At 37.1% G+C, this 20,765-nt stretch overlaps 1 protein-coding gene across 2 annotated transcripts in view; it reads left to right on the forward strand.

Annotated features, from left to right (window-relative positions):
• The first annotated feature begins 16,009 nt into the window (after positions 1-16,009).
• Positions 16,010-20,765, forward strand: part of LOC309852409 (uncharacterized protein) — a 30,590-nt gene continuing 25,834 nt past the window's right edge. The window contains exons 1-2 of one of the 2 annotated variants that reach the window (XM_082708926.1): positions 16,010-16,132; positions 16,422-16,520. In XM_082708926.1, coding sequence (XP_082565052.1) covers positions 16,099-16,132; positions 16,422-16,520 — 133 coding nt within the window. In that variant the 5' untranslated portion in view covers positions 16,010-16,098. Of the gene's footprint in view, positions 16,133-16,421; positions 16,521-20,765 lie in introns of those variants that run through there. The other variant, XR_014305194.1, reaches the window with a different exon arrangement.

A 20,765-nucleotide genomic window follows, 5' to 3' on the forward strand; every position in this document is an offset into this window, starting at 1 on the left:
TTTTTTTTAAATTTTCAGCATAACAGTATTCATTGTTTTTGCACCACACCCAGTGCTCCATGCAATCGTGCCCTCTCTAATATCCACCACCTGGTTTCCCCAACCTCCCACCCCCCACCCCTTCAAAACCCTCAGATTGTTTTTCAGAGTCCATAGTCTCTCATGGTTCACCTCCCCTTCCAATTTCCCCCAACTCCCTTCTCCTTTCCATCTCCCTTTGTCCTCCATACTATTTGTTATGCTCCACAAATAAGTGAAACCGTATGATAATTGACTCTCTCTGTTTGACTTATTTCACTCAGCATAATCTCTTCCAGTCCCTTCCATGTTGCTACAAAAGTTGCATATTCATCCTTTCTGATGGAGGCATAATACTCCATAGTGTATATGGACCACATCTTCCTTATCCATTCGTCTGTTGTATATGGACCACTTCTTCCTTATCCATTCATCCGTTGTAACCTTCTTAAATTTATTAAGACTTGTTTTATGACTGTGTGTGATGTATCCTGAATAATGTTACTTATTTGTTAAGAAGAATGAGTAATCTGCTGATGTTGGGTGAAATGCTCTGTATATGTGTGTTAGTCATTTAGTGTATTTTGTTGTTCAGTTCTGCATTTTAAAATTGACTTTCTGTCTGGATGATCTATATCCACTAATGACAGTGGAATGTTGAAGCCTCCTGTGATTGTTGTATTGCTATTTTCCCTTTAAAGATCTGTTAGTATTGGCTTTCTATATTTATATGCTTTGATATTAGGTGCATATATATTTATATTTGCTATATATTCTTGTTGTATTATCCCTTTTATCAAAATATGACATTCTTTGTCTATTGTGAACATTTGTGACTTAGAGTCTATTTTGTTGATGTAAGTATAGCCTCTCCTGCTTTGTTTTGTTGCCACGTCCATGTCTCCACATCACACTTTCAGCCAATGTATGTTCTTAATTCTGAAGTGAGTCTTTTATAGACGGCATTTATTTGGGTCTGGGTTTTTTTTTTTTTTTCAGTCTGTTTTTTCAGCTACTCTATGTCTTCTGGTTGGGAAGTTTAGTCCCTCTACATTTAAAGTAATTATTATTTTTTAATTATTTTACTATTACTATCATTTAACACTACATAAAAACCAATATTATATGCTGGCCAACTGAATATAACATTTAAAGTAATTATTAATAGGCAAGGACTTTAAATTTTCTTAATATTTTGTCTTTTTTGTAGTTCTCTTATTCCTCTCTTGTTTTCTTCATTGTAGTTGATGATTTTTTGTCCGTATATGCTGTGATTATTTTCTCTTTGTTTGGTTTACCTACTATATGTTTTTCCTTTGTGGTTACCATGAGGCTTAAATCAAATAATTTATAGTTATAATAGTTACTTTAATCTTCTAACAACTTCAATTGCATACATAACTTTACACTTCATTTCTCTCCACACACTTTATGTAATTGATGTTAAATTTTGCTTATTTTATATTGTATTTCCATTAGCAAATTTTATCTGGTTATGGTTATTCTTAATACTTATATCTTTTAACTGTTTTACTGGTGTTAAAATATACATGACACCATTACGGTATTACAGTATTTTGTCTTTGTCTTTTCCAGTGAGGTTTACATCTTCATATGCCTTTTAAAATTAGTTTCAGAGGTAGAATTTAGTGATTCATCAGTAGCATATAATACCCAGTACTCCTTACATCAAGTGCCCTCCTTAATGTCCATCATCCAATTATCCCTCCCCCACACACACATCCCCTCCCCTTCAGCAACCCTCAGGTTGTTTCCTAGAGTTCAGCATCTCTTATGGTTTCCTTCCCTCTTAATTTTCATCTTATTTTATTTTTCCTTGCCTTTCCCCATGTTCATCCATTTTTTTAAAATTCCACATATGAGTGAAATCAGATGGTATTTGCCTTTCTCTGACTTATTTTGCTTAGCATCATACCATCTAGTTCCATCCATGTCATTGCAAGTGACAAGATTTCATTCTTTTTGATTCTGTCGTGTATGTGTGTGTGTGTGTATACATACCGTATCTTCTTTATCCATTCATCTGTTGATGGACATCTCAGCTCTTTCCATAGTTTGGATATTGTGTACATTGCTGCTATAAACATTGGGGTGTCTGTGCCCCTTTGAATCATTATGTTTGTATCATGTTGCTTTTTAAATTCATTTCATTAAAATTGTAAAATGTCCTTTACCATTTCTTATAAGACAGGTCTTCTGTCTTATAACACACAATCTTATAGCACAGAATTTTTGTTATTTCTTGACACATCGCTTCTTCATAGATTCACACCCACCTGTTACTGCGCATGTGTGTGTGTGTGTTGTGTGCGCACATGTGTGTGTGTGTGTGTGTTTAAGACTATTTTTTTAAGAGAAGTCTTAAGTTCACAGCAAAATTGAGAAGGTACATATATTTCCCATATACTCTCCGGCCTGACATGTATCAACACCCCCATTATCAACATCCCTCACCAGAGTAGAACATTTGTTATAACCTACATTGCCATATCATCACCCAAAGTCCACAGTTTCTGTGAGGGTTAGTTCTTGAGGTACATTCTTTGGTTTAGGACAAATATATAATGACATATATCCATTGTTATAGCATCCAGTGGAGTTATTTTCACTGCCCTAAAAATCTGTATTCTGCCCATCTCTCTCCCATTGCCTATCTCTCTCACTGCCCTAAAAATCTGTGTTCTGCCTATCTCTCTCCCATTGCCACAGCTCGTGTAATCACTGATATTTTTACTGTCTCTAGTTTTGCCTTTTCTAGAATGTCATATAATTGGAATTATATACAGAATATAGTCTTTTTACATTGGCTAAGTCTTTCACTTAGTAAAATGCACTTACAAGTCCTACATGTCTGTTCCTGTCTTGATAGTTCATTCCTTTCTAATACTGAATAATATTGTATTTTCTCAATGTACTATAATTTATTTACCCATTCATCTATTGAAGGACATCTTTTTTTTTTCCAAGTCTTGGAATTTCTGAATAAAGCTGCTATGAACCTCCATTGGCAGTTTTCTGTGCAGACGTAAATTTTTTTTTTTTTTTACTCCTTTGGGTAAAAAAGGAGTACTTTTTTACTCCTTTGGGTACCCAGGAGCCCAATTTCTTGATTGTGTGTTAAAAGTATATGTTATTTTATAAGAAACGACCAAAGTATGTGAATCATTTTGCATTTCCATTAGTAATGAATGAAATTTCCTGTCATTTTTTCATTCTCACCAGCATTTGGTGTTCTCAGTGTCCAAGATTTTGTCCATTGTAATAAGTGTATTGTAGTATCTCCATGTTATTTTAATTTGCACTTCCCTGTTGACTTATGATGTAGAGCATTATTTCATGGACTTATTTTCTATCTGCATATCTTCTTTGATGAGATTTCTATTAAGGTTTGGCCCACATTTTTAAATGTGGTTGTTTATTTTCCTATTGAGTTTAAAGTGTTTTAAAAAATATTTTGGACAATAGTCTTTTATCAGATTGCCTTTTGCAAATTCTTTCTCCCACTCTGTGACTTGTGTTCTCATTCTCTTGAAATCATCTTTCAACAGAACAGTTTTTAATTTTAATGAAGTCCAGCTTATCAGTTATTTCTTTCATGGATCACACCTTTGGTGTTATATCTAGAAATTCATCACCAAACCCAGAATCTTCTAGACTTTCTATTATGTTAATTTCTAGGAGTTTGATAGTTTTACATTTTACATATAAATATGTTGTCCATTTTTAGTTAATTTTTGGTACAAGATACTCTATCTAGATTCATTTTGCATGTGGATGTGCAATTTCCCCAGCACCATTTGTTGAAAAGTCTGTGGTTCCATTATATTTCTTTTGCCCCTTTCTCAAAGATCAGGGATTATATGATTTTATTTATGTGCAACACTTTCTGGACTACATTGTTCCATTGATCTTTTTTTACTGAATAAATTTGAGATATAACATGCCTAAGTTTAAGGTGTACAGTGTATTAGTTTCTTACATTTTTGTATTGTAATATGATGGCCAATGTAGCAATATTTATCCCATAATTATAGTATAATATTATTGTCTATATTCATTATACTGTACATTGGATTTCTGTGGCTTATTTACTACTGACTGCAAGTTTGTACCCTTAAACATCTTTGTTCTTTTTTTTTTTTTAAGATTTTATTTATTTGACAGAGATCACAAGTAGATGGAGAGGCAGGCAGAGAGAGAGGAGGAAGCAGGCTCCCCGCTGAGCCGAGAGCCCGATGTGGGGCTCGATCCCAGGACCCTGAGATCATGACCCGAGCCGAAGGCAGAGGCTTTAACCCACTGAGCCACCCAGGCGCCCCTTAAACATCTTTGTTCTTATCCACTCCCACCATCCCCTTGTATTCATTTTACTCTATTTTTTACACACTTAGTTTTTTTAGGTTCCATATATTAAGTGATATCACACAGTAATTGTCTTTGACTTGTCTCTTTTAGAATAATGTGCCTAGGGTTCATCAATGTTGTTGCAAATAGAAGGATATCCTTTCTCACAACTGAGTAATATTCCATTGTGCGTACCACATCTATTCTATCTGTTCATTCATTGAGGGGTATTTGGGTTGGTTCCATATTTTAGCTATTGCAAACAATGCTGCAATAATCATGGGATTGAGTGTATGCAGTCAAATTCTGTTTTCATTTTCTTTGGCTGTATACCCAGCCTCTTGTTGGATTGATTCCTTTATTGTAACATAATGCCCTTCTTTGTATCTTGTTACAGTCTTTTTTCAAAAGTCTATTTTGTTAAATATAAGTATTGTTACACTGTTGTTTTTGTTGTTGTTGTTTCACTTCCATTGAAATGCAATAGATTTGTCAACGTTAATTTTCTATTCTGGTACTCTACTGAATTCATTTATCATTTCTACCATTTTTTTTGGTGGAGTCTTCAGGGTTTTCTATGTGGTATCATGTCATCTGCAAAGAGTGAAAGTTTTATTTCTTCCTTAACAACAGGATGCTTTTATTTCTGTTATCTGATTGCTGTAGCTGGGACTTCCAGTACTGTCTTGAATAAAAGTGGTAAGAGTGGACATCCTGATCTTAAAGGAAAAACTCAGTTTTTCCCCATTGAGGATAATGTTAGCTTTTCATGAATGGCCTTTATTTTATTGAGGTATGTTCCCTCTATCCCTACTTTGTGAGGGATTTTATCATAAATGGATGTTGTACTTCGTTAAATGCTTCTTCTACCTCTAATGAACTGATCATATAGTATTTATCCTTTCTCTTTTTGATACAATATATCACATTTATTGATTTGTGAATATTGAACCACCCTTGCATCCTAGGGATAAATCCTACTTGATTGTGGTAAATGGTTTTTTTAATGTATTGTTGGGTCAAATTTGTTAGTATTTGTTGAAGATTTTTACATCTCTGTTCATCAGGGATACTGGCCTGTAATTCTCTTTTTTAGTGATATCTTTGTCAGGTTTTGGTATGAGGGTAATGCTGGCCTCATAGAATTAATTTGCAAGCTTTCCTTCCTCTTCCATTATTTGGGTTAGCTTGAGAATAGTCTTCTTTAAATCTTTGGTAGAATTCACCTGTGAAACCATCTGGTCCTAGACCTTCTGTTTGTTTGGAAAATTTTTGATTAGTGATTCAATTTATTTGCTGGTAATCAGTCTATTCAGATTTTCTATTTATTCCTGATTCAGTTTTGAGAGGTTCCCCTCCCTTTCCCTTCCTTCTTTTCCTTTCTCTTTTCTTTGTTTTTTTTCTTCCTTCCTTCCCTTCCTCCCTCTCACCTACCCTGTATCCCTCCTTTCTTCTCTTCCTTCCTTCCTCGTCTCTCTCTCCTGCTCCCTCCCTCCCACCCTCCCTCTCTTCCTTCCTTTTTTCCTTCCTTCCTTTCTCTCTTTAGCTCTCTCTCTCCCTCTCGGAGGTTATATGTTTCTAAGAATTTATCCATTTCTACTAGGTTACCAAATTTGTTGGTATGTAATTTCGTGTAATATTCTCTTACAATCCTTTGCATTTCTGTGGTGTTGGTTTTTATTTCTCCTGTTTCATTTATAATTCTTTAAGTTCTCCCTCTCTCTCCCTTCCCCCAGTCCTCCCTCCCTCCCTTTGATGACCTTGGCTAAAGGTATAACAATTTTGTTGATTTTCAAAGAACCAGCTCTTGGTTTTATTGATCCATTATATTTGTTTGTTTGTTTGTTTTTAGTTTCTATTTCATTTATTTCTGCTCTAGTCTTATTATTTCATTTCTTCTATTGGTTTTAGGTCTTGTTTGTTCTTTTTCTGCCTCCTTTAGGTGCAAGATTAGGTTGTTTATTTGAGATTTTTCTTGCTTTTTTTTTTCATTTTTAAAAAAATTTATTTTCAGCGTAACAGTATTCATTGTTCTTTGCACCACACCCAGTGCTCCATGCAATCCGTGCCCTCTCTAATACCCACCACCTGGTTCCCCCAACCTCCAACCCCCCGCCCCTTCAGAACCCTCAGATTGTTTTTCAGAGTCCATAGTCTCTCATGGTTCCCCTCCCCTTCCAATTTCCCTCAACTCCCTTCTCCTTTCCATCTCCCCTTGTCCTCCATGCTATTTGTTATGCTCCACAAATAAGTGAAACCATATGATAATTGACTCTCTCTGCTTGACTTATTTCACTCAGCATAATCCCTTCGAGTCCCGTCCATGTTGCTACAAAAGTTGGGTATTCGTCCTTTCTGATGGAGGCATAATACTCCATAGTGTATATGGACCACATCTTCCTTATCCATTCGTCCTTTGAAGGGCATCTTGGTTCTTTCCACAGTTTGGCGACCGTGGCCATTGCTGCTATGAACATTGGGGGTACGGATGGCCCTTCTTTTCACTACATCTGTATCTTTGGGGTAAATACCCAGTTGTGCAATTGCAGGGTCATAGGAAGCTCTATTTTTAATTTCTTGAGGAATCTCCACACTGTTCTCCAAAGTGGCTGTACCAACTTGCATTCCCACCAACAGTGTAAGAGGGTTCCCCTTTCTCCTCATCCCCTCCAACACATGTTGTTACCTGTCTTGCTAATTTTGGCCATTCTAACTGGTGTAAGGTGGTATCTCAATGTGGTTTTAATTTGAATCTCCCTGATGGCTAGTGATGATGAACATTTTTTCATGTGTCTGATAGCCATTGTCTTGTAGATAGTATATCTTCATTGGAGAAGTGTCTGTTCCTATCTTCTGAGATTTTTCTTGCTTCTTAAGGTAGGCCTGTATTGCTATACATTTTCCTCTAAGTACCATTTTTTTCCTGCATTCCAAAGGTTTTGGACTGTGGTTTTAATTTCAATTTGTTTTTTATTTCTTCTTTGATTTCCTGGTGGACCCATTCATTGGTTAGTAGCATGTTGTTTAATCTCCATGTATTTGTGGTCCTTCCAAATTTTTTCTTGTGGTTGACTGAAAATATGCATGGTATGATCTCAATCTTTTTGTACTTTTGTTGAGGACTGATTTGTGAACTAGTGTTAATCTATTCTGGACAAGTACCATGTACACTTGGAAAAAATATGTATTCTGCTGCTTTAGGATGAAATGTTCTGATTGTATCTGTTAAGTCCATATGATCCAGTGTGTAATTCAAAGCCATTGTTTCTTATTTTCTGCTTAGATGATCTGTCCATTGTCCATATGTTAAAGTCTCCTACTATTACTGTATTATTATCAGTGAGTTCTTTCATGTTTGTTTCATTTTATATATTTGGGGTGTCCCATGTTGATGCATAAATATTTGTAATTGTTAGTCCTTCTTGTTGAATTGTCCCCTTTATTATGATATAGTGCCCTTCTTCATCTCTTTGTTTTAAAATCTTGTTTGTGGAGCTCCTAGGTGGCTCAGTCAGTTAAGCATCTGCCTTCGGTTCAGGTCATGACCCCTGAGTCCTGGGATCAAGCCCTGCATTGGGCTTCCTGCTCAGTGGGGATTCAGCTCCTCTCTCTCCTTCTGCTCCTCTCCCTGCTCATGATCTCTCTCTCCAATAAATAAATAAAATCTTTAAAAAAAGATTTGTTTATCCAATATAAATATTGTTACTCTGGCTTTCTTTGGACAGCCACTTGCATGATAAATGGTTCTCCATCCCCTCACTTTCAATCTGCACCTGTCTTTAGGTGTAAAATGAGCCCCATGGGGGTACCTGTGTGGCTCAGTTGGTTAAATATCTGATTTTTTAAAAGATTTTATTTATTTATTTGACAGAGAGAGAGATCACAAGTAGGCAGAGAGAGAGGAAGGGAAGCAGGCTCCCTGCTGAGCAGAGAGCCCGATGCGGGACTCGATCCCAAGACCCTGAGATCATGACCTGAGCCGAAGGCAGCAGCTCAACAGACTGAGCCACCTAGGTGCCCTTAAATATCTGATTTTGGCTCAGGTCGCGGTCTTGGGGTCCTGGGATCAAGCCCGTGTTGGACTCCCTGCTCAGGAAGAAGTCTGCTTATCTCTATTCCTCCTGCTCTGCCCCTCCCTCTGCTTGTGCTCTGTTTCTCTCTCAATTAAATAAATAAAATCTTTAAAGATAAGTAAATAAAATGAATCCCTTGTAGGCAACATATATATGGGTCTAATTTTTTTTAAATCCATCCTGACACCCTATGTCTTTTGATTGGAGCATTTTAGTCCATTAAGTCAGAGTAATTACTGATAGATATGTATTTAGTGCCATTTTATTACTTGTTTTGTCATTGCTTCTGAGATTTTTCTCTGTTCCTTTCTTATTTTTGTCACTTTTGGTCTTTTCTTTCCACTCCAAGAGTCCCTGTTGACATTTTTTTTTTTTAAAGATTTTATTTATTTATTTGACAGAGAGAAATCACAAGTAGGTAGAGGGGCAGGCAGAGAGAGAGAGGAGGAAGCAGGCTCCCTGCCGAGCAGAGAGCCCGATGCGGGACTCGATCCCAGGACCCTGAGATCATGACCCGAGCCGAAGGCAGCGGCTTAACCACTGAGCCACCCAGGCGCCCCCTGTTGACATTTCTTGCAGGACTGGTTTAGTGGTCATGAACTCCTTCAGTTTTTCTTGTCTGGGGGAACTCCTTCTATTCCAAATGATAGCCTTGCTGGAGACAGTATTCTTGTCTGAAGATTTTTCCCATTCAGCATGTTGAGTATATCATGGCATTTGCTTCAGCTTGCTAAGTTTCTGTTGAGAGGTCTTCAGCTAGACTTAACAGGTCTTCACTTATAAATTAGGGGCTTCATTTGTCTTGCAGTGTTTAGGATTTTTTCTTTATCACCCTATTGTGCAAACTTAGTTACAACATGTCTTGGTGTTGGCTTGCTTTTGTTGATTTTTTAAACATTTTATTTATTTATTTGACAAACAGAGATCACAAGTAGGAAGAGAGGCAGGCAGAGAGAGAGAGAGAGGAGGAAGCAGGCTCTCCACTGAGCAGAGAGCCTGATGCGGGGCTCAATCCCAGGACCTTGGGATCACGACCTGAGCCAAAGGCAGAGACTTTAACCCAGTGAGCCACCCAGGCCCCCCTTGATATTAGTTCTCTCTGCCTCTTGAATCTAGATGTCTGTTTCCTTCCCCATATAGGGAAGTTTTCAGCTTTTTCTTCAAATAAATTTTCTTCCACCTTTTTTCTCCTTCTTTTGGGACTCTTATAATACAAATGTGATTACATTTGAGGAACTCACTGAGTTCCCTAAGTCTATTCTTGTGTTGCATAATTCTTCCTTTTCTCTTTTTTTCAGCTTCATTACTTTCCATTACTTTTTCTTCTATATCATGTATTCATTCCTCTGCTTCTCTCAGCCTGATGTTTGTTACATCATACGTGTTTCTAGTCTCTTATTGCACTCTTCATCTGTGATTAATTCCTTTTTAACTCTTTCTCTCTGTTCTAAGTGTCTCATTGATGTCTTCTGTTCATTTCTCATGCCTAGTGGTGATTGTTGTTTCTCCATCAGGTATATTATTTATATCATTTCATTTACATCCCTTTCCCTGGCCTTATCTTATTCTTTCATCGGGGATAAATTCTATCTTTGTGTTTTCTCTAGGCATCTGCCTTCTTGTCAATGTTAGAAAGCCAGTTCTGCTCCTGAAAGTAATGATTTTCTGAACGAGGTCATGTAGTGCTTAGGGCCTGGTGCTTCAGGAAGATCTCTGGCATGTGCTGAGTATGCTCTGCTGTTGTGTTTTGGCTGCTCTATCCTTCAGGCCAGTCATCTGCAGAGACTTTCCTTGCCTGCAGTGAGCAGTGTTTGGCCCCTGGCCTCAATATAATAAGTTTTAATTAGGTGTGCTCTGGTGTGCTTGTGAAATCGGAACTGACACTACTTCCACAAGAACTGATGTTTTGCAGAACTCTCTGGTTGGGAGACATGGTGTCGTCTGGGGTCTGTCCTGGTCTTCTGGGGGAGGGACCAGCTGCACTAGGACTGAGGCAAGCATGACTGAGAAGGGCAGTCTCCCACACACAGGGGGCTCGGACTTGGTGTTTTCAAGTTGGGCAGCCAGTAGTAGAGCTGTGGTGCCTCCCATGGTTGGCTCTGTGTTTATGCTGAGGGGAAAGGGAGGGTAATGGTACTGGCCATTTGTTTATAGAGAGGTGTCTCTGTGAATGCTGTGTCTTATTGATGCACTGAGCAGAGTGAATAGTCTCCCCACTCTGTGTCCCAGGAGTTCTTCAAATCACTGTTTCTGTGCTATCTGTCCCTGGGTCATTTGCCTGCCTTCTCTCCAGGAATAGCACGGAGCCCACCAGACTCTATCCCAGCCAAGTCTGCTAACTTTAAAAACTCCAGGCTTTAAGCTCCACTGATTTCAAGAACTCCCAAAATTCAGCCCCTCTTTTTTCCTAAGCCAGTGGCTTTGGGGAAACTTTATCCTTGTGTGTTCCCTTGTGTGCTCCTCTCTCTCACACTTCTTTATGATTATGGCTCCCTCCCCTCTGCAGCACCAACAATCTGTTTCTCACATGAAGCATGTCTCCATACTTCTACCTTCTTCAATGTGGCCTCTTTTCTTCCTTTAGTTGTGTAGTTTGTTCTGTCTGTCTTCAGGTTGATTTCTGGAGTATTTAGGATGATTTGATAGTCATCTACTTGTGTTCATGGGACCAGGTGAGCCTAGGATTCTCCTACTATGCCACCATCTTTATCTGTCTGTGATTCTATTGAGAATTTTATCATGAATGCATGTTAGATTTTGTTGAAAGCATTTTCTGAATCTTTTGATATGATCATGGGATTGTTTTTAAAGATTTTATTTATTTATTTGCCAGAGAGAGATCACAAGTAGGTAGAGAGGCAGAGAGAGAGGGGGAAGCAGGTTCCTCGCTGATCAGAGAGCCCAATGCGGGACTCGATCCCAGGACCCTGGGATGATGACCTGAGCCGAAGGCAGAGGCTTTAACCCACTGAGCCACCTAGGCACCCCGTGATCATGGGTTTTTAATTTTTTAGTCTGTTCATGTGGTGGATCACATTAATTTATTTTCAAGGTTTGGACCAGCCTTTCATACCTGGGATAAATCCTATTTTGTCATGCTAAATAATTCTTTTTATATATTCTTGGATTCAGTTGCTATTATTTAGTAAGGATTTTTACATCTACGTTCATGAGAAATACTGGTCTGCAGTTTTCTTTCTTTCTTTCTTTCTTTCTTTCTTTCTTTTTTTAATAATGTTTTGTCTGGTTTTGGTGTTAGATTAATATTGGCTTCAGAATGACTTAGGAAGCAATCCTTCTGCTTTTATCCTCTGAAAGACATTATAGAGAATGGGAACAATTTCTTCCTCAATTATTTGAGCGAATACATTTGAGTGAATGTATTTGTGAATACATTTGAGTGAATACATCTGAGTCTGGTGCTTTCTGTTTTTGAAGTTTATGAATTATTGACTCAATTTCATTTATAGACTTAACACCTATTCAGATTGTCTGCTTTATCTTGTATGGGTTTTGGCATACCTTATCTTTCCTTCTTTCTTTAAGATTTTATTTATTTATTTGACAGACAGAGAGACAGTGAGAGAGGGAACATAAGTAGGGAGAGTAGAAGAGGGAGAAAGAGGCCTTCTGTTGAGCAGGGAGCCTGATGTGGGGCTCCATCCCAAGGTCCTGGGATCATGACCTGAGCCGAAGGCAGATGCTTAATGACTGAGCCACCCAAGTGCCCCAGCATACTTTATCTTTCAAATAATTATTTCATTTCATCTATTTATCAAATCTGTATGCATAATTGTTCATAGTATTATTTTATTATCTTTTCATATTTATGCAATATGTAGTGCTATCCCCTCTTTCATTTATGATATTAGTAATTCATGTCTTCTGTATTTTTTCTTAGTTAGTCTAGCTAGAGACTTATTTATTTTATTGATCTTTAAAAAATATCCTTTGGTTTTATTGTCTTCTATGTTGATTCCCTGTTTTCAATTTTGTTGAGTTCTGCTCTCTTATTATTTCTTTTTTTCTCCTTCCTTTGGATTTTTTTTAAAGATTTTATTTATTTATTTGACAGAGAGAGAGATCACAAGTAGGCAGATAGGCAGGCAGAGAGAGAGAGAGGAGAAAGCAGGCTCCCCGCCAAGCAGAGAGCCCAATGCGGGACTTGATCCAAGGACCCTGAGAGCATGACCTGAGCCGAAGGTAGAGGCTTAACCCACTGAGCCACCCAGGCACCCTTCCTTTGGATTTAATTTGTTCTTTTTCTAGTTTATTAAGATGGAACTTAGATTTTTGGTTTCAGACTTTTCTTCTTCTCTAATATATATGTTAATTGCTATAAATTCCCATCTGGGCACTGCTTTTGCTGCATCCCATAAATTTTGATAATACTGTGTTTTCATTTTCATTTAGTTAAAATATTTTAAAATTTCTCTTGAACATTCTTCTTTGACCTATTAGAAATATGTTGTTTAATCTTCATATATTTTGGGATTTTCTAATTAGCTTTCTGTTAGTCAATTTCTAGTTTAATACCATTGTTATTTTAGAATAGACATTGTCTCATTTCTATTCTTTTAAGTGTTAGGGTATATTTTGTGGCCCAGAATGTGGTCTATCTTGGTGAATGTTCCATGTGAGCTTGAAAAGAAGATAATATTTTTTAATAATGCAAGCCCAGGAGTTCTTTGTGGAAAAGATTCTCAAGTATGACTTTTTGCCTATTGTACAAGTGACAAACTATGATACATTTGTGGCAAATTATAACTTATTACTAATCTCAATAAGAGAAAAACACTAACTTCATTAAGAACTGGCTAGAATATAAAAAAATAATTCATACTATAGGAACTGCAGTAAGAACTAGGCAGAAGTAGTCAACCTTATAATATTATAAAAATAATTATCAACATTATTTGAAATGTAAATGAGAACTTCCATTTTCACTTCTCATATTGGCAACAATATAGAAATTAGGTATTAGTGTGAGAATATGCTTACACGCTCCTGGTGGGCAGGGTCAATTGGTAGGTACTGCCTCACTAGGGTTCAGTTGGAAATTTCCAAATGTAAGATTCAGTAGGACTTCATCAAACTAAAAATCTTCTGTGTATCAATGGAAACAGTTGACAAAATGACAAAGAAATGTATGGAATGAGAAAAAATATTTGCAAACCGTATATCTGATAAGCCATTAATATCCAAAATATATACGGATTTATATAACCCAATGGCAAAAAAAAAAAAAACCAAAAACCAAAAAACCCCCCAAATACCCTGTTTTATAAATGGGAGAAGGACCTGAATAGACATTTTCCCAGAAAAGGCATAACTAATGGCCAGCTGGCATATTAAAGGTGCTTAACATCAACAATCACTAGAGAAAGTTGAAGATTGCAATGAGAGATCATCTCATACCTAGGATGGCTTTTACCAAAAAGACAATAGATAAGTGTTGGTGAAGAAGTGGAGGAAAAGGAACATTTTTACACTGTTGGTTGAAATATAATGTGGTACAGCCACTATGGAATACAGTGTGGAGATTTCTCAAGAAATTAAAAATTGAACTATTATATGATTCAGCAGTCCTACCTCTGGGTACAAATACTAAGAAATCAAAATCAGTATCCTGAAGATATATCTGGACTGCCATGTTCATTTTCACTGCAGCATCATTTATAATAGCCAAGGTATGGAAACAACCTAAGTGTCCACTCATCAGTGATAAGCGATGAATGAATAAAATAGATGTGAGGTATCTTTATAGATATCTAAATAGATAGATGATAGATAGATAGATAGATAGATAGGCAGACAGTGACATATAGTGAAGATTCAATATCTTCACTGTGACATATAGTGAAGATATAGTGAAGAAGGAAGGAAATCCTTCCACTTGCAAAAACATGGATGTTATCTAGAAGACATCATGCTAAGTGAAATTAGCCAGAGAAAAGCAAATACTGTAATGATCTCACTTATGTGTGAGATTAAAAAAAAAAGAGTCCAATTCACTGAAAAAGAATAAAGTGGAGGTTGCTAAGAACTGGGTTGGAGGAGGTAGGGATATGCTGGTCAAAGGGTACAGGCCTTCAGTTATAGATGAATAAGCTCTGGGAATCTAATGTACCTCATGATGATTATACTTAATCATACTGTGTTATGGACTTGAAATTTGCTGGAAGAGTAGACCTTGGGGTGTCTGGTTGTTTCAATTGGTTAAGCATCTGCCTTTGGCTCAGGTCATGATCCCAGGGTGCTGGGATCTGCTCAGCAGGGAGTCTGCTTCTCCCTCTCCCTCTGCCCCTCTCCCCTGCTTGTGCTCTCTCCCTCTCTTTCTCTTAAATAAATAAAATCTTTAAAAAAAAAAGGTAGACTTTAAGTGTTCTCAACACACACACACACACACACGGTAACCATGTGAGGTGATGGATGTGTTAATTAACCCAATTGTGGTAATCATTTCACAAAGTATACATATGTCAAATCATCACGTTATACACTTTAAGCATATATAATTCATTTGTCGATTGTACGTCAATAAACTGAAAAATCTGGTTTAAATAAAATAATTACTATATGTTGGCTAACTGAATTTAAATGAAATAAATAAAAGAATAAAAAACAACAAAATAGAAAAGGTACACAGGAGATACATATTTGATTCTTTGCTTCTCTAGAAATGATTTATACAACCGTGCATTTGTGTGAATTTTGGCTGGTTAAATGACTCTAGTCAACAGTTTATTCCCAGTATTGCAAAATTTTTACACTTTAAATTTTGTTTTATTTCCCCATTTCAGGGCACTATTTTTAAAAAAGATTTTATTTATTTACTTATTTGTCAGAGAGATAACACAAGTAAGCAAAGGGGCAGGCAGAGAGAGAGAGAGAAGCAGGCTCTCTGCTGAGCAGGGAGCCCAATGCGGGGCTCAATCCCAAGGCCCTAGAATCATGATCTGAGCTGAAGGCAACCGCTTAACCAACTGAGCCACCCAGGTGCCCCTTCAGGACACTATTTTGCAGAACATTGTGTTTCTATTTTCTGGTACCTTTCATGTGACCTGCTTTCTGATTGTTGAAAACATCAGGATCTTCTTTATATTCTTACTATTCCAAAATTTTATCCTCTCATACCCTTCCAAGAGTTTACTAATTATTTATAACTTGATTTTACAAGGGGGAAAGGGACACGTAAGGGTATTTCTCTTTACTGAGAATATACTATATACCAGCTAGCTGTTTAACTGGATATTCCTCTTAATTGGATTTAGTATAATTTTAAATGAGAATGGATCTTGGAATTCTCTTTGTGCACAGGAGTTTTTATCTGCAGGAGCTGGGTTATGTGAGGCCTGCTCATTGATTAACACTAACTCTAGTTTTCAACCACATCACAGGTATTGAGCCCAACCGGTTTGTGCTCCATTTCTCTCCTTCTCTGTAAAACTCGCCTTTATTTCTCCTTTTATGTTTCTCATCTTTCCTACCTTGAAGTCATTTATTTTCATTACATGAGTGTAACTCAGAGCCTTTTTTTTTTTTTCAGGGATTTCTGATATTCAGAGACGTGTCTATAGACTTTTCTCAGGAAGAGTGGGAATGCCTGGACTCAACTCAAAGGAATTTATACAAATATGTAATGTTGGAGAATTATAGCAACCTGGTCTCAGTCGGTAAGTATACCTTTGTCCAAAAAGTCTAGAGTCCTTTGGAACATTTTCTTCCCCTGAGAAGACTTTCTCAACTCCTTTCATATATCCTATCCATTTCTTCTCCCTGTTCCAACAGACATAACTTGAGCTTTTTAGAGTTGGGAATGTATAGCTTCATTGGACCTAAGGCTAAAGCTCCACCTTCTCTGCTTTTCTGTGGCCCTTCCAATTTATTTGCTGATCACAGAATAGGATTTGTGTCCTGGGACACCTACAACCTAAAAAGTCTCCTTTCTTCTCTTATGAGTAGGTCTTTGCATTCCTAAGCCAAATGTGATCTCGTTGTTGGAGCAAGGCAAGGAGCCTTGGAGTGTTTTTGACAGTGAGCTGACAAGAGGCTTGTACCTAGGTAAGTGACTGACGATTATATAAGGGAATGTAGGATCTAAACCTGCTGTTCAGTGAAGAGACCACATCTTTGAGATATTTGGAGGAATCGCCCCTCAAAGGCCTACAACTATTAAGAAAAGTAAAGTTATCATGAACTTCCAAATGCCCACACCTTCTCCTTGATACAATCAATGCTTCTTTTCTCTCATATTTTCTGCCTATTCTTATAAGTGATTCTAATGAGAAACATCTACTTTTAAGTGAGATCTAATTCCCATTCCCTAGTTCTCTCTCTCTTTCCTTTTGGTCTATACACATGTCACTCCTTTAAACATTTTGGTATTAAATATGTTCAGGTTCATGTATTCATTCTTTCAGCCAACATTTCATTATACTCTATGTTATAGAGAATATTTTTATTTTCTTTAAAAAATATTTTATTTATTTATTTATTTGACAGAGAGAGAGAGAGATCACAAGTAGGCAGAAAGGCAGGCAGAGAGAAGGGAGAAATCAGGCTCTCTGCTAAGCAGAGAACCTGATGTGGGGCTCAATCCCAGGACCCTGAGATCATGACCTGAGACGAAGGCAGAGGCTTAACCTACTGAGCCACACAAGAACCACTGAAGAATAATTTTCTGGGAGATAAAATTTATAAAATATATCAGCTACTAAGAAACTTATAGCCTAGGGTTTGAGAAAAGTAGGTGATGGGGATTAAGGAGTGCATTTGCTGTGATGAGCATGGGGTATTACATGCAGGTGTTGAATCACTATATTATACACCTGAAATTAATATTACACTGCATTTTAACTCACTGGAACTTAAATAAAAAACTTTTAAAAATATATAAAAATCTTTCAAAATGTAGAATTAATTGTAATTGTAAAATTAATTGCAGTTCAAATGCCACAACAGGAAAAATGGCTAAAGATTGAAAAGTGGAAAGCCTCACAGAGCTATAATGGTTGGAGTCCTGGGAGTGATTTCAGTCACCATGGTAGAGTTTTGGGTATAAAAGTTATGTGCTTGCAGTGGGATAGCAGAAGTTGCAAACAAGAAGAGATTGAGGCAAAGGAGGAGGATCAAGCAATTGTGTGATGCATGTAATCAACATAAAATAGAATGGGAGAGAGGGAAAAGGTCATAAAAATGGATGATTCATAATAGAGAGCACCGTAAGTACAAAAATCCTGAGGCAGGCAGTCTCATTGTGTATAAGGAGCCCAAAGGTGGCCAGTATGGGGGCAGTGAGTAAACAAAGAGGAGAGAATCTGGGATCTGTGATCAGAAAGATATATGCTGGAAAGAGTCGTTTATAATGACCTTGTAAACTGTGGTTGAACTTTTTCTGAGTGAGATGGAAATAAGTAGATTTAAGCAGAGCTGTGACATGATTAGATTTTTATTTTTCAAAAATACTATTTTTTCCTATTTACAGAAGAGGAAACTGAGACAGAGACACTTGAAATAACCTGTCCAAGGTCAACAACTAGTAAGAGTTAGAAATAAGTTATACATCTCTTAGCTCCTAAGCTATTTTTCCTCTCTAAGTTAAATCAAAGGGGAGTAGATATAGTGGACATGATTTCATCTGAAATGCAGGTGAACAGATAGAAGTTAACTTTTTAAAATCAATTGTTAAGTGAGTTTTTAGGTCCCGTATATAGTCAACTATAGCACACATACTACATGCATTTATATTACATATAAACATTAGATGCATATAAATGCATCATGAATTTTCTCTAGAACAATATATAATATACCTTCCTTTCTTAATAATCTTTTAGAAATATCAATATTATAATATGTATATACTTAGATAATGAGGTTGTCTTCCAGATTCTTCCAATTTCAATTTCTTTTTTTTAATATTTTATTTATTTGACAGAGAGAGACTCAGCGAGAGGGGAAGCACAAGCAGGGGGAGGGGGAGAGGGAGAAGCACGCTTCCCACTGAGCAGGGAGCCTGATGTGGAGCTTGATCCCAGACCCTGAGATCATGACCTGTGCTGAAGGCAGAGGCCTAACCCACTGAGCCGCCCAAGGGCCCTCCAATTTGAATTTCTAATTGAAACTTCCTTTCTTCTATACATTCTTTTGTAAATGAATTTTTCTCGTATTTTTTTATTGATTTTTTAAAAGACAATTTTAAAGGCTTTTTCCAGCCATGTATATAATGCATATGTTCAATTTTTTGCATCACCTTCAGAAATGTGTACCTTATTTTAAAAAGATTTTATTTATTTATTTGAGACAGAGAGAGAGAGAGAGACAGAGATAGTGACAGTGATAGCGAAAGAGAGCACAAGCAGGGAGGAGAGGGAAAAGTAGGCTCTCCACTGAGAAGGGAACCTGCGGGGTGGGAAGGGCTCCATCCCAGAGCCCTCATGACCTGAGCCAAAGGCAGTTGCATAACCAACTGAACCACCCAGGCACCCCAAATTTGCACCTTTTTTTAAAAATAATTTTTAATTTTTTATAAACATGTATTTTTATCCCCAGGGGTATAGGTCTGTGAATCGCCAGGTTTTTAAAAATAAATTATTCTATGTTGTTTTAATCTTGGAATCAAGAATAATATTTTGCCTATTTTTTGTTGTTTTTCAAAATAATATTTTTAATAGTGAAAGACAAATTGTCCTGTAATGTTTTACATTCAGAATTTATCTAATTGCAACCCCATGATTAGATTCACATTAAGCAATTTTATCTGATCTGATATTTAATTAAGTTTTTACACCTAAGAAAAAAAGATTTGGGGTACCTGAGTGGCTCAGTTGGTTAAGCAACTGCCTTTGGCTCAGGTCATGATTCTGGAGTCCCGGGATGGAGTCCCACATCAGGCTCCCTGCTCGCTGGGGAGTCTGCTTCTCCCTCTGACCTCTCCCCTCTCAATCTGTCTCTCTCTCATTCTCTCTCTCTTAAATAAATAAAATATTTAAAAATAATAATGAAAAAATATATTTATTTTTTAGAGAGAGATGGAGCTCAAGTGGGAGGAGCAGAGGGAGAGGAAGAGAAAATCCCTAGCAGACTCTGAAGGGAGTGCAGAGCCCAATGTGCGGCTCATCTCAAGACCCTGAGATCACAACCTGAGCCCAAACCAAGAGTCAGATGCTTAATTGACTGTGCCACCTAGGCTATCCTAGGGTCATGCACTTATTAATTCATTATACCAGGAGGCAAAGCCAAGTCTTCTCATTACATTGATGATAATTTTGATCAGGTGGTGGTTGAAGATGACTACCAGGTCTTTCATTGGAAAGGTACATTTCCCCCCTTATCACTACTAAATAATCTGTGCAGTGATACTTGGAGACTGTATAATTGTCTGTAGAAATCTTTTACCCAAAATTTTTGGTATTCATTGGTTCTTGTTCAAAACAAATTACACTGAGCTTTGGGAAAGGTGAAGTTCTAATTATATCACATCTTTTCTGCATTTATTAGTTGGTCTTGCTTTATTTAAAAAAAAAAAAGCTTCTCCTCTCCACTTTTTTTGAGAACACTACAGGTTCATTGATTCTTTTAAAAATCAATATCTTATAACCAATTGTAATCATTCTTCTTTTTGATGATTAAACTGTCATTCATAGATGGCCATTGAAAGCCCCTTGCAGCTGGCTTCTGCATCCTTTTTCATGTATGCATGAGTCTTTAAAGACCTTCTTGTTTTCTGGCACAAAAATATGTTCCAATCTCATCTTGTATTTTTCTTTCCCCCAACTTGGAAGAAGCCAACTCATTACGAAGCCTTGGTTTCTTTTATTAGGAAATGGTGTTCATTGACCAGTATGTCAATGCATTCATTACTACTGGATTGTCATTGTTTTTATATCCATTAAGTAGAAAGAGACAGAGAACATACATTTTAGGGATGCCTGGGTGGCTCAGTTGATTAAGCCACTGCCTTCAGTTCAGGTCATGATCCCAGGGTCCTGGAATCGAGTCCTGTATTGGGCTCCTGGCTCGGCAGGGAGCCTGCTTCTCTCTCCGCCTCTGCCTGCAACTCTGCCTGCTTGTGCACTCTCTCTCTCTCTCTCTGACAAATAAATAAATAAATAAATAAATAAATAAATAAAATATTAGAAAAGAACATTTTATAACTGGATCATACTAATAACTCGAATTGAAGTCCAAAAGACAAGACTCTGTCTCACTTTTCTATGTTTGTTTTGTAACTTTTTCTTTTTCTTTTTTTTTTTAAAGATTTATTTATTTATTTGACAGAGAGAGAGAGAGATCACAAGCAGGTAG

This window comes from Mustela nivalis (assembly GCF_964662115.1).
Source record: "Mustela nivalis genome assembly, chromosome: 18".
Lineage (NCBI taxonomy): Eukaryota > Metazoa > Chordata > Mammalia > Carnivora > Mustelidae > Mustela > Mustela nivalis.